Source organism: Nycticebus coucang, chromosome X (genome assembly GCF_027406575.1).
Source record: "Nycticebus coucang isolate mNycCou1 chromosome X, mNycCou1.pri, whole genome shotgun sequence".
NCBI classification, from domain to species: Eukaryota; Metazoa; Chordata; class Mammalia; order Primates; family Lorisidae; genus Nycticebus; species Nycticebus coucang.
The window spans coordinates 132,813,783-132,826,444 of NC_069804.1; the positions used below are offsets into that span (position 1 = coordinate 132,813,783).

At 38.9% G+C, this 12,662-nt stretch overlaps 1 protein-coding gene across 1 annotated transcript in view; it reads left to right on the forward strand.

The window, feature by feature from the left end:
• Window positions 1-860: 860 nt before the first annotated feature.
• The window catches only part of COL4A6 (collagen type IV alpha 6 chain), a 333,285-nt gene continuing 321,483 nt past the window's right edge, over window positions 861-12,662 (forward strand). The window contains exons 1-2 of the mRNA XM_053579523.1: window positions 861-1,102; window positions 1,296-1,347. Of these exons, the coding sequence (XP_053435498.1) occupies window positions 1,092-1,102; window positions 1,296-1,347 (63 nt within the window). The 5' untranslated portion in view covers window positions 861-1,091. The remainder of the gene's footprint in view (window positions 1,103-1,295; window positions 1,348-12,662) is intronic.

Below are 12,662 nucleotides of genomic sequence, written 5' to 3' on the forward strand. Positions count from 1 at the left end.
ACATAAAAGGTTGTAAGGAAAACTGCATTAAAGTTATTTAATTCCTTGCCCTAAATCTTTCTGAAACACAGCTACAATGAGAGTCTCAAGGTATTGACTCTCATTGTAGCTGTGTTTCAGAAGGTATTGACTCTCATTGTAGCTGTGTTTCAGAAAGATTTAGGGCAAGGAATTAAATAACTTTAATGCAGTTTTCCTTATAGAATTAACACAAACACCTGACTGGAAATTTTAAATTGAGTTAATGGTTGAATTCATGTCTTCCAAATAGACTTGAACATTACTTTGCTACTTCGCTATATAAATTTATTAAGTACCAAAAGGCCCGAAAACATTTCATGTGGACTCCTTGAAGGGTCTTTCACAAGTTTGCTGAAGAATTCTTCACAACATTTCTGTTGTCTCGGTCCCTGGGATTAGTTAACTTTAGAGTCTTTGAAGGTTTTGGGTCTATTGGGGAGGCACTCATCCTTAAGTGGAGCTTAGAGGAGAGTTACAACTCCAGAAACTCCCCCTTCTTCCCAAGAGCTTAGTGTACAGTCTATTAGAATGAGTGCTGTATGCATTTGGGCGTTTGCGCTAGAGCACTTTTGGGCCCATCTGTCTATGTATAATTAGTATGACTAAGTCTATTTATGTGTAACTTAGTGGTTTATGGAAGTGTATGATGCATAGTTGATTAGGTCTTGGCGTATAGGTCTCTAGGGACCTATGTGTGAAGCTGTGGAGATAATTTGAAAATGTTGTGTTTAGAGGTGCGAGAAAGTGAGCAAGACTACCAGCTGCCCAAGGTAGGGGGGATGATTGACAGCAGACCGCCCCGCCCCTTTCCCCTCCATTCCTTCCTCTCCTGGTGCATGGAACTATCTCCTGAGTGCGGCAAGTTGTAACGGGCACCGCTGAGCTTGTTTCCCTTTGGGGAAGTTCTTATCTAAAAGCTGAGTTTAGTTTGTTCCAAACTGGGCCACTTCGCTTCCCAACCCTGTTCTGAGTAAGGAAATAGCCGCCAAGCATCAGCCGAGCCCCGATGAACCGGGGCCGCGGAGCCGCTTAGCAGTCTCTCGGGACCCAGCTCCGGAGGAGCCGCAAGCATGCACTCTGGGTGAGCTGTTGCTGCCCCGAGCTCCCCTCCTCTTTCCTACTTCGGGCTACTTTGCCAGGCCGGGACTATACTTGCACTTCTGTCAGGGCAGAGAAAGTGGGAGCCGTCATCAAAAAGGGGTTGGGGGGCTACGGGTAGACGCAAGACCCCGAGCCTAGAAAACCCATATTACTCACCCTCCCTCCCATTTCAGGTTGTGGCTGCTTTTGGTTACGTTGTGCCTGACCGAGGAACTGGCAGGAGCGGTGAGTCTCTTCTTCCGACCCCTTTTCCTCATCTTCCTTGGATCTTCTCCCCATCCCCACCTCATATGTTCGCGTTGGGGGTTGCAAAGGATTGCCCTGCAGAGTTCACACCACTCTCCTTTCTAATGCGAGTAAACGAGCTTCTTGAAGAGGAATGGAACAATGTCAGGTTAATGCTTTAGAGACTCAGGTATCTTCTAAAACTTCGTAACGGGATGGGGAAATAAAAGTAGTAGACAAAAGATGCACACATTTCTGAGCCTCTTCCCCAAACAACTTAGGATGAGTGGCATCTGTTACCTTACTCTGCATCCACCTTCAAGTAGAAGAAACATAATTTTCCCTGGCCTTCAAGAACATGAATTGGCACACAAGTTTGAGAGTGGGAGAAGAGCACAAGGGCGGGGGGGGGGGACTTGAAAGTGCCTCTAAGTTATGGGTATTAAATTTAAGTACAGTATTTGCTTATGAGTTCTTTGACAGTACCAGGTGACAACATCTGGATTCTTTAACTACCTGAATTCAACTGATACCACTAGATCATGTTCAATTTCGGTCTGATGTTTTCTTTTACTGGTTTTCTACGTCATCAGAAAGTTGAAAGAGTGGTTAGGACAGAAAAAAAATTCCAAAAGTTAACATTTTAGGGGCTGTTTAGATATCATATATTAAATTAGCTAGAAGCAAACAGGCAAAGAACTTTCTATAGATATCTGGTCAGGAGAAGTTTAATGGATCCCAGAAGGTAGAGAAATCTCCAGTGGAATAACTAGGATAATTTCACAAAGGTGGAGTGATTTCAATAATCAGACATGCTGCGATGTTCCAGTCGTACTAGCTACATATGGTGGCAGAAAGAAAAACGGTTGAATTTGAGCATGAAGTTGTTAAAGTATCTAGTACTTTTTCACTGCTGTACTTTTGTAAAGCCTTAGTAACAGCAAAGTCATATACAGATAACAGATGGATACATATTCCAAATATTAATCTTGTGGGTTTCAGTATTTTTAACTGGCTTTATTTTTTACTATTTTAAACATTTTTATATACTGTTTATGGGGCCATACTTAATTCAACCTAGAAAAATTGCCTAATATGTTTATGAAAAATGGATTACTTTATCCTGGCATATGAAGTCTTTAAGAAAATGCCAGAATAAAGTGACATGATTTCTTTTATGAGGAGAGAACCATGTAAGAAAACTTGAGTTCCAACATCTTGTGACTCTTAATAAGGACATCAGTTCTTATGTGAACTCTAGACTTTGTAAGCAGAAATATTGATCCAGGGTTCTTTACACTTCTCCATCTGATTCCTTCTGTATACAAGTTTACTTTTGTGTTACCTTGAGGCTTCTTAGTACATTTATTGAAAATACCAAGTTTTGATTAGTTGACAGTTTGTCCAGGAATCTTGCCACTTGTAAAAATATCGTGCTTGCGCAGAATAGCCTTCAGCAAAATGTTTATTTTCAGACTCTGAGTGATCTTATTCTGTGTACTTTTGGGAAAAGAACTACAGATTGTTCCAGATAGCCGAAGACTTCCCAGATATTGCTTTCTATCACTTAATATTCTTAAAAGCCACAGAAGGATGATGCTTTCAATTCTTACAACTATCGAAGTGAGTCTCCCAAATCAAGCACTACTTGGGTTTTAGACTCTAGTTCATTGTTTTACAGTGTCACCTGATATGTCAGTGTGACTGACCCTAGTAAGAGTAAAATAAACCTAGAGATCCACTGACTTTATTTTTTGCCTTATTTGATCCCTGAGCCTCTTCCTTCACTTCTTGTTTACTTATGCACAACATCTTTGAGGTTATAAAGCTATTTTTTTTTAGTTTTTGAAAACTGGCAAGAAGAAAGAGGAGAGTCACAGGATAAGTTCTCAGAAGATGACTTTTCTGAAGGGAGGTTTTTTTCTTTTTCTTTTACCCTTTTGACACTGGACTTTCATATGTTTTGGCTGGTTCTTAGCCTCTCTTAATTCCACTTCATCCTCTAGGTGTATAGTGTTTTTTCACGTTTCAGATGGTTTTAAACATTTGAATTCTCTGTACCTTGTTTGACTAATATTAATGAAAGTAGCTATTGTAAATAGATTAACAGAAACTACATTCTGTTTCAGTAGGAGAAAGTCTCTTTACTGTGAGAATTAAGTTACTATAATGGAATATTGGTAAACATTTGAAGATAAGGTCTTTTAGGTGCTTTTGAGCTCTTTCTTTTTCAGAGTTCATAAAGCATGCAAATATATATATATATATACATATGTGTGTGTGTGTGTGTGTATATTAAAATCCAGGGTTTAAAAGTGAGTTTCAATTACACTGATTTTAAAGGGAAAAATATTCAGGTAAAATATTTGCACAGTTTATCTGAATAAGCCTAGGATTTCAGAATATACATCATCATCTTTGGTTACTAAGTGCCTAACTATCCAAGGAGCTGTCCTAGGCTAGGCACGGCATGCAAAGATTTATTTAAACATAATTCTTAACTCTCTAGGAATTTTGGTTCTTAGACAATGGTACTCATTATGTTCTTCAAAAAATAGGAGTTGGTGATAAATTATTATCTGCATGTACTTGAATCATGTTAGAGAAAAGACTAGAAAGATAAAATTCTCACCATAGGCCATCATGTCTAGGAGACAAAATATATCCCAAAGTGGTCACAGTTCTTAATGTTTTCTTCCTGCTTTGCTCCTATCCAAATGTGCTTTTATGGAAGGCTCTAAGACAACCAAATATATTGAAAACCAAAAGCCTAGTGGGAGACTTATTCCGGTAGGGAGGAGGGTAAGCGGAGAAACCATGTCTACTGTCCCTTCTGCAGAGAGCATACGTAAAATGCCATTAGCCACATTCAAATCAAGATCTGATTGAAACATCAACATCTTTATTTATTATTAGTATTAGTATTGTTATTTCAGGTTAAGTTGTAACTTGCCCATGTTGGTCTTTTCCACTGTGGTTTTAATTCTTATAGCAGTCATCAAAGTATGAATATCATGTTAAAGGAACTCAGAGATGGAGAAAATCCTTTCTTACTCTAAAGATCAAAAAAAGCATTTGTTTTTTGGGGGCTGTGTCTTTATGAATTCTTAAGTAGTCTTCTGTTTTGTCTGTTAGCAAATACCCTATATCAGCTAACTATAATATATGTATGTAAGTGTATGTACATAGATTGTGTATCTTGGAGTTGGATGTGATAGTTCTCATCTGTAGTCCAAGCTACTCAGGAGGCTGAGGTGGAATGATTGCTTGAGGCTAAGAAATTGAAACCAGCCTAGATGGTATAGTGAGAACTCGTGTCTTTAAACAAATAAAGGGTGGGCCGCAGTGGCTCAAGCCTATAATCCCAGACTCTGGAAGGCCGAGGTGGGCACTGGATACCTACCTGAGATAGAGCGAGACTCCACCTCTCAAAATAGCCAGGCACTGTGGCAGGCGCCTGTAATCACAGCTACTCGGGAGGCTGAGGCAAGAGAATCACTTGAGCCCAGGAGTCTGAGGTTGCTCTGAGCTATGTGCCATGGCACTCTAACAGGAGCAACAAAGTGAGACTCTGTCCCAAAATAAATAAATTAATTAACTAAATAAAAACAAATAAAAGAATACTTATCTCGGTATACATCTTAAGATGAGTGAAGCTACTGATACAAATGTATGAGTACACCAGTAAGTGAATAATCAAATGACTATGTAAATAGATAATCATGAATGACAATATATTTACAGTATTGGCAGGTCAAATACAAATGTATTGTAAGACAACAGAGAAGGGGATAGTAGATATTATTATTTAATGTGTTACTAAAAAAACATATTACCATATCAAAAAATTATTATTTGTATGTATATCATTTTATTGAGACAGGGTCTCACTCACCATGTTGCCCAGATTGGAGTGCAGCAGCATGGTCAACTCATTAAAACCTTGAACTCCTGGGTTCAAGCAATCCTCCCACCTCAGTCTCCTGAGTAGCTGGGACTATAGCCATGTGCCACCACACCTGGCTAATTTTTCTATTTTTTTTGTAGCGATGGGGTCCAGTTGTGTTGCCCAGGCTGGTCTAGAACTCCTGGACTCAAGCAATCCTCCTGCCTTAGATTCCTAAATTTCTGGGATTACAGGTGTGATCCACCATACCTGGCCTTTCTTATATATTTTGATTATTGCATTTCAGTGTAATTGATTTTCATTGTAATCCCATGTATTTTGTTGTATACTTTTAAGAATATTATTCTATCAAGACACAGTGGAAGGCGCCTGTAATCCCAGCCATTCAGGAGGCTAAGGCAGGAGGATCACTTGAGACCAGGAGTTCAAGGCTATCGTACACTACAATTGTGCCTATGAATAGCCACTGCACTCCAGCTGGGGCAACATAGTGAGACTCCATCTAGAAATAAAAGGGGGGAAAATATTATTCTAAAAAGAAGTCCATAAACTTCACTAGACTGCCAAATAATACATGATATTAAAAAAGAACCCTTAGTTTATTAAATTACAGTAAACGAATAGTCACTTTCTAAGGTTTGTTCAGGCAAGAGGGGATTTGTGTTGAGTATGAGTGCTTACAGTCTTTTAGGTTTTAGGCATAGTTTGGAATCTTCAGTAATTATGCCCACATATTCTACAAGCTCTTTGTCAAACCAGATCACTAGAGCAAAGTATGCTATTGCCCTTGTTGCTTCACTAATATAAGAATGAAACTGGCCTCAAATATCAATATGTATTGGGTTTTGCCTATCTGAATTATGAATAAAGCATCCATATGAATTATGGATAATTCCCTAATTTTACCACTACACTTGGAGTATAGACTTGCTCTATACCGTATAGGTGATAAGACGTGGGCATATAAAAAGAAAATATGAAGAAAACACCAGGCTGGGTGGCGCCTTTGGCTCGGTGGGTAGGGTGCTGGCCCCATATATCAAGGGTGGCCGGTTCAAACCCGGCCTTAGGCAGCTGAAACAGCAATGAGAATTACAACAAAAAACAGCCGGGCATTGTGGTGGGCACCTGTAGCCCCAGCTACTCGGGAGGCCAAAGCAAGAGGAGAATCACTTAAGCCCAAGAGTTGGAGGTTGCTGTGAGCTATGACACTACAGCACTCTTCTGAGGGCAACAGACTGAGACTCTGTCTAAAAAAAAAAGAAAGAAAGAAAAGACAAGACAAGACAAGACCAGGCTGTATTAAACTATCAAGTCCTTTTTCACTGCCTGAATGTCCCAGTGAGGCAGCTCATAGGCCTCTAACTTGTTTTAACCTCTAACAAGATGAAAAAAGAAGAGCTGATAAGCATACTTAAGAGAAAATGGCCATGGGAAAAGTAGGTAAGAACAATTATCCACTCTCTTACTTTCTTTGATCTATCCCTCTCCTAGGGTTTCTTTTTCTCTTCTGCAAACAATATTGAAGTCTCCTGCATTATAAAAACAAAAAAGCACAACACAGCTTCATTTTCCTCAGTAACTCGAACCCCTTCAATGGCATTACCACCAAATCCCTGGTCATTGTCTACTCTTCTTCAGCAATTATTTACCCTTGAACCTATTAGAGTCTAGACTGAATCTACTGCATCAAACTGCCCTCTTTCAAGCTACTAATGACTATCTAACAACCAAGCCCAAAGGCTTCTTTGCATTTCCCTTCTATCCGATTTCTCTACTGTGTTATTTGGCATTTTCTGATCATTCTGAAATCTCTTTTCCTCCTTTCGTTTTGAGGATATTATGCCACATTGGGGATCTAATCATAATCCTGAAAGACATAATTTCAAATGCCATAATTTCAAATGTTGAAATCCCAAAAGATCCAAATCCTGAAAATATAATTCTGGAAAATAATAAAAATGCTTTTAAAATATTTACTTAACATCTTTATAGCCGGGCATTGTGGTGGGCGCCTGTAGTCCCAGCTACTCGGGAGGCTGAAGGAAGAGAATTGTCTAAGCCTAGGAGTTGGAGGTTGCTGTGAGCAGTATAATGCCACGGCACTCTACCGAGGGCAAAAAAGTGAAACTGTCTCTACAAAAAAATATATACATATTTACTTACATCTTTAAAAGGAGATCATTTGAGAAACATAAAAACACAACAAAATACTTCATAGGCCACTTTACACAATAAAATAGGCAATAATAACACATAAAGTGTCCACTAAGAACAATTGCACAAGTATAACAGTTATGAGGAGATGAACTGTATTTATAAAGAAATAGGTCAAAATGGAAATGTATAAATGCATATCACTATGGCTGGTTATTGTGTGTACCCAGCTTTATAAATGAGGTCATCTAAAATACCATGACAATAGAAGTAAGTGGTCAAGCTGCTTCCTCAAGTTGTGAAGAGGTAGCCCCATACATTTGTGTATTGAAATACATTCATAATTTACTATCCTCTTATTCCTCCTTTTTATTACAATTGGGGGAGTAAAGGATTGTTTTTAAAATAAAAAAATAAATAAATGAAAAAAATAAAATAAAATACCATGAAAAACAACCTAAGTCTTTTGACAAAATGGGTCACCCAAAGAGCTGAAATCTTGAGAAATTTTATCTTTCACCAATGCTGATATACAAAAAGGACATCTCTTCATTTATTGAGGAACTTTCAATGTTTCTATATACACACACAGTGATTACACATAAAGTCAACATTGTGATCCTGCATGTTCATGGAGACAGATTTGTTATGTCTACAGCAGCAAAAGAAAAGTCTGTTCCAGCTCTCAGACCCATTTGCCTTCTATATTTGTTCTCTTTGGACCTCTAGCCAATTACATGGTTCCCACCAACATAAGGACAGGTTTTACCGACAGAGTCCCCTCAGACTCATACACTAATCTCTAGAAACAGCCTCAGAGACATACCCAAAATGTTTCACCAGGTCTCCAGGTATACCTTAACCCAGTCTAGTTTACATCTAAAAATTAGTCCACAAGTCCACTTCTTGTCAACTTCAGGCTGATGTATCTCCTTAAACTATACTTAATTTCCAAATCAAGGTAATAACAAGTTAATAGCTGTGCCTAGCATGATGCAACTAACGTGATGCAATAATCTTGCCTATAACCAAAAACAGTAATTTTTTTCCCCAGAATTTGGCTTCTTGGATTTTAACATTTGGGATTTTAATCTTTCAGAATTGTTATGTTGAGGATTTTAGACATTAAGGATTTAGGTTTCAGGGATTTAGACTTTAGGGGATGTTGATCTTTAGGAATTTCAATATTTGATCTTTGGGGATTTCAACATTCAAAATTATGGCATTCCGGCTTGTGTCTGTTGGGATTATGAACCAAACCCGTCTCGTTGGCTCTCCTTATACATCTCTGATCTTTTTCTTTAAAAGCATTCATTCAACAATTATTTAATGAGCAACCACTGTATTCTGAGTAGCGTGCCAGGCCCTAGTGACACAGAGGTGAATAAGTTAGGCATGATTTTTTTTTTTTTAATTTTTTTATTAAATCATAACTGTATACAATGATATGATTATGGGGCATCATACACTCACTTCATAAACCATTTGACACTTTTTTATCACAGTGGTTAACATAGCCTTTCTGGCGTTATCTCAGTTAGTTAGGCATGATTTTTGCTGTTACAGTGTTTTTTATAATCTTTATCACTTCCTGGTTCTTAAATGGTAGTTTTCCCCAACATTTCATCCTTTGCCCTCTTCTTGCCTCAATGATTTTAACTATGCGTCCTATACATTGATGACTATGAAATTTATAACTCCAGCCCAGGAATCTCTCTTGAGCTCCAAATCTATATTTCCAATTGCCTACCAAGCCCTTGTACCTGTCTCTCAAGGAATTGATAGGTATAAAGCACTTAAAACAGTGCCTGGAGTTCAGTATAAGCACTCAACCAAAGCCAGCTGTTATTACTTTTTATTGCCCCAAACACAGTATATCTAAAGATGAAACTACTTTATAGTCCTTCCCATGACACCACATCCTGCTGCAGCTTTTTTACCTTTGTTAAAAGTTGTAACCATCCACCCAATTTCAGCAAGAGATTACAGAATCAACCATCAACTCTCATGTCCATTCTTCTCACCAAGTTTCGATAATTTTGCCAAGAATCTGTAGAATCTGACTTTTCTATCTGTATTCTGTTGGTTTCAAACCTAATCCTCACACATCAATAGCCTCCTAACTGGTTCTTCTACCCCTGGCTCCATTCTAATATCTACACTGCCCACCAGTGTTATTGCTAACAACAAATCTAATTATGTTATCTGCTGATTTAAAGCCTTTGTTGGTTTTCTGTTTCTTTCAAGATAAAATAAACACTCCTTAGCTTGTTTAAGCATTTTCATAATCTGGTCCCAACTACCTTTCTATCTTCATGTCTATGTATATTTTCCCTCTACTCATTCTTCCCAAACTCATAGTGTATATTACACTTCATTCATACAGAAATTTTCAACATTACCAAACCTCTTTATGTTCTTTCATATCTCTTTGTTCTTGGATATGCTGCCTACTCTGTCTGTAACATTCTTCTCCATCATTTCTACCTTCTTTTCTACCTAGTGAACGCCTATTCAATCTTTGGTACCAAGATCAAATGTCATTTCCTCTATGAAACAGTCTCAAACCTCTTCAAAATGAATTTATTTTTCCTTCCCCTGTGCTTCCAAGGATATTCTGGTCTCTTTGGCAGCACTTACCAGGTGGTGGCAAAATTCTTGTGCTTGTATGACTATGTTGTGCTCTTCAACCTGGTGCTTACAATGCCTAAGATACTTCCAGGCACAGCATAGGTGATCAGTAGATGACTTTCAAATGAGTAAACAGATCCCCTAATGGCTTGCAACAACTGTCTTTTCTTTGTCTATCTTAAGAATTGTTAACTCCAATAACAATTGAATTGATGGAAAATAACATCCTGTTCAACAGTATAATATTTAAGATAAAAACTCTAGAATTAGACTTTTGTCTAAATGCTAACTTTGCCTTCTGACATTTCCTAGCTTCGTGGCTTAGGGAAACTTACTTTACCTTTTGGAGACTTAATTTTCTTTCTTTCTTTCTTTTTTTTTTTTTTTTTTTTGAGACAGATTTAAGCTATTACCCAGGGTAGAGTGCCGTGACGTCACAGCTCATAGTAACTCTTGGGCTTAAGCGATTCTCTTGCCTCAGCCTCCCAAGTAGCTGGGACTACAGGCGCCCGCCCCAATGCCCAGCTATTTTTTGGTTGTAGTTATCATTGTTGTTTGGCAGGCCCCGGCTGGATTCAAACCCGTCAGCTCCGTTGTATGTGTCTGGTGCCCTAGCCGCTAAGCTATAGGCGCTGAGCCAGGAGACTTAATTTTCTTTAACAGTAAAAAATGGATGATAATACCTCCTCCTGGTCAGGCACAGTGGTCCACGCCTGTAATCCTAGCACTCTGGGAGGCCAAGGCGGGTGGATTGCCTGAGCTCACAAGTTCAAGACAAGCCTGATCCAGAGGGAGACACAGTCTCTAAAAATTAGCCGGGTGTTTTGGTGGGAACCTGTAGTCCCAGCTACTCGGGAGGCTAAGGCAAGGGGATAACTTGAGCTTGAGCTTGCTATGAGCTGACGCCACGGCACTCTACCGAGAACGACAAAGTAAGACCCTGTCTCAAGAAAAAAAAAATACCTCCTCCTGGAGTATTATAGTGGATATTGTGTGGATTAGATGAGATAATGTATGTGAATATACTTTGCACAAGGTAGGTGCTAAATTCCTATCCCACCCCTTCAATTATCCTTTTTTTTTCTTTTAATATGAAGGCAAATTAAAAATAATTTCCCAATTTTGACAACTGATATATAAAAAGAAAAATATTAGAGAAGACTCTCATTTGTAGATTGTATGCCTAGAACAGTGCTTCTCAATTGTTTCGCTCATCTCTTTTTCCCACAATCCACCACTATAATAACAACATGTATTTTCTAGTGTTTTAAGTTGACAACGTACTTTCTTTTACATTATTTTGTTAGGTTCTCATGTCTTCCTTGTGAAATACATAGGACAAATATTCTCATTCCAGAGAGAATGACTGGTTTATCCAAGGTCACAAATCCAACAAATGGCAGAATTTAGTGACAACCCTTTATTATATTGTGCTGTCTCTCTAATTCAGGCTTTTTATCATTTCTTATCTGGACTCCATGTAGCATACCTGACTGTTCTTCTGGTTTCGGTCTTCTTCTGCCTCCCCAACCCCTTTTCCTGACCTCCATCCACTCTGTAAGCAAAGGGCTTACTCTAAAATGAAAATATGATCATGTCACTCCAACATTTGTGGAAGCCCCCAGACTCATCTTTATCTGGCCCTGCCTACCCATCCACCCCCATCTCTTATTCCATCCTGTCCTGTCTTCATTCAGCTGCTGTTAATGTCACAGTTTAACATTGTGATGGTTGGCTTAACATGTCATGCATATTTGTTCCTCCTGCTTTTTCTTCTGTTTTTATTTTCGTTGTCTACCTTTCCTTTCTCCTGTCTCTGTAGATGAACAGATCATTCATATGGATATGAATATTATACTAAAAATAATAAGTTGCTGTTGTTTTTTAGAGACAGAGTTGTCACCCTCAGTAGAGGACTGTGGTGTCACAGCTCACAGCAACCTCCCGCTCTTGAGCTTAGGCGATTCTCTTGCCTCAGCATCCCGAGTAGCTGGGACTACAGGTGCCTGCCACAATGCCTAGCTATTTTTTTGTTACAGTTTGGCCAGGGCCAGATGGGGCTGGCGCCCTATTCACTAAGCCACAGGTGCCTCCCAAAAATCATAAGTATTTTTCTGGACTCTCTCCTTCTTGTGTTCTTCTTCTCTTATTGTTTTTTTTTTTTCCTTTTCCTTCCTTCTATGAATATTTAGTGACTACCACATGCCAGGCATTGTAATTGACCCTGTTGTGGAAAGACCATGTCAAATACTAAGCCAGTGTGGCCAGAGCACTGTGAGGGGGAATGGAGAGAAGGAAATAGAGAACTTTTTGAGAAGAAGCTAGAGGAAAAAGAAAGAATCTGACCTGTTCTGCATTCTGATTTGCCCCCAGTGACTCAGAGGACTTTCCTAATGCCTATACTGTGGCATATTTCTCTGTGTTGGGTGTGATTGGCATTATAGTTATTGCTGGCCATTTATTATGTGTTGCATACTGCGACAAACCCTTTATGCAAGGAGGACCCACTGCTGTGGCACATCGCCCCTTCCAGGTATATAACATTTGGTCAAGTCATGAGGTGTGTGTCAGGCTCATTTGGGGTTCCATATTTAAGTATGGAAATTTGTCAGGCTCGTTT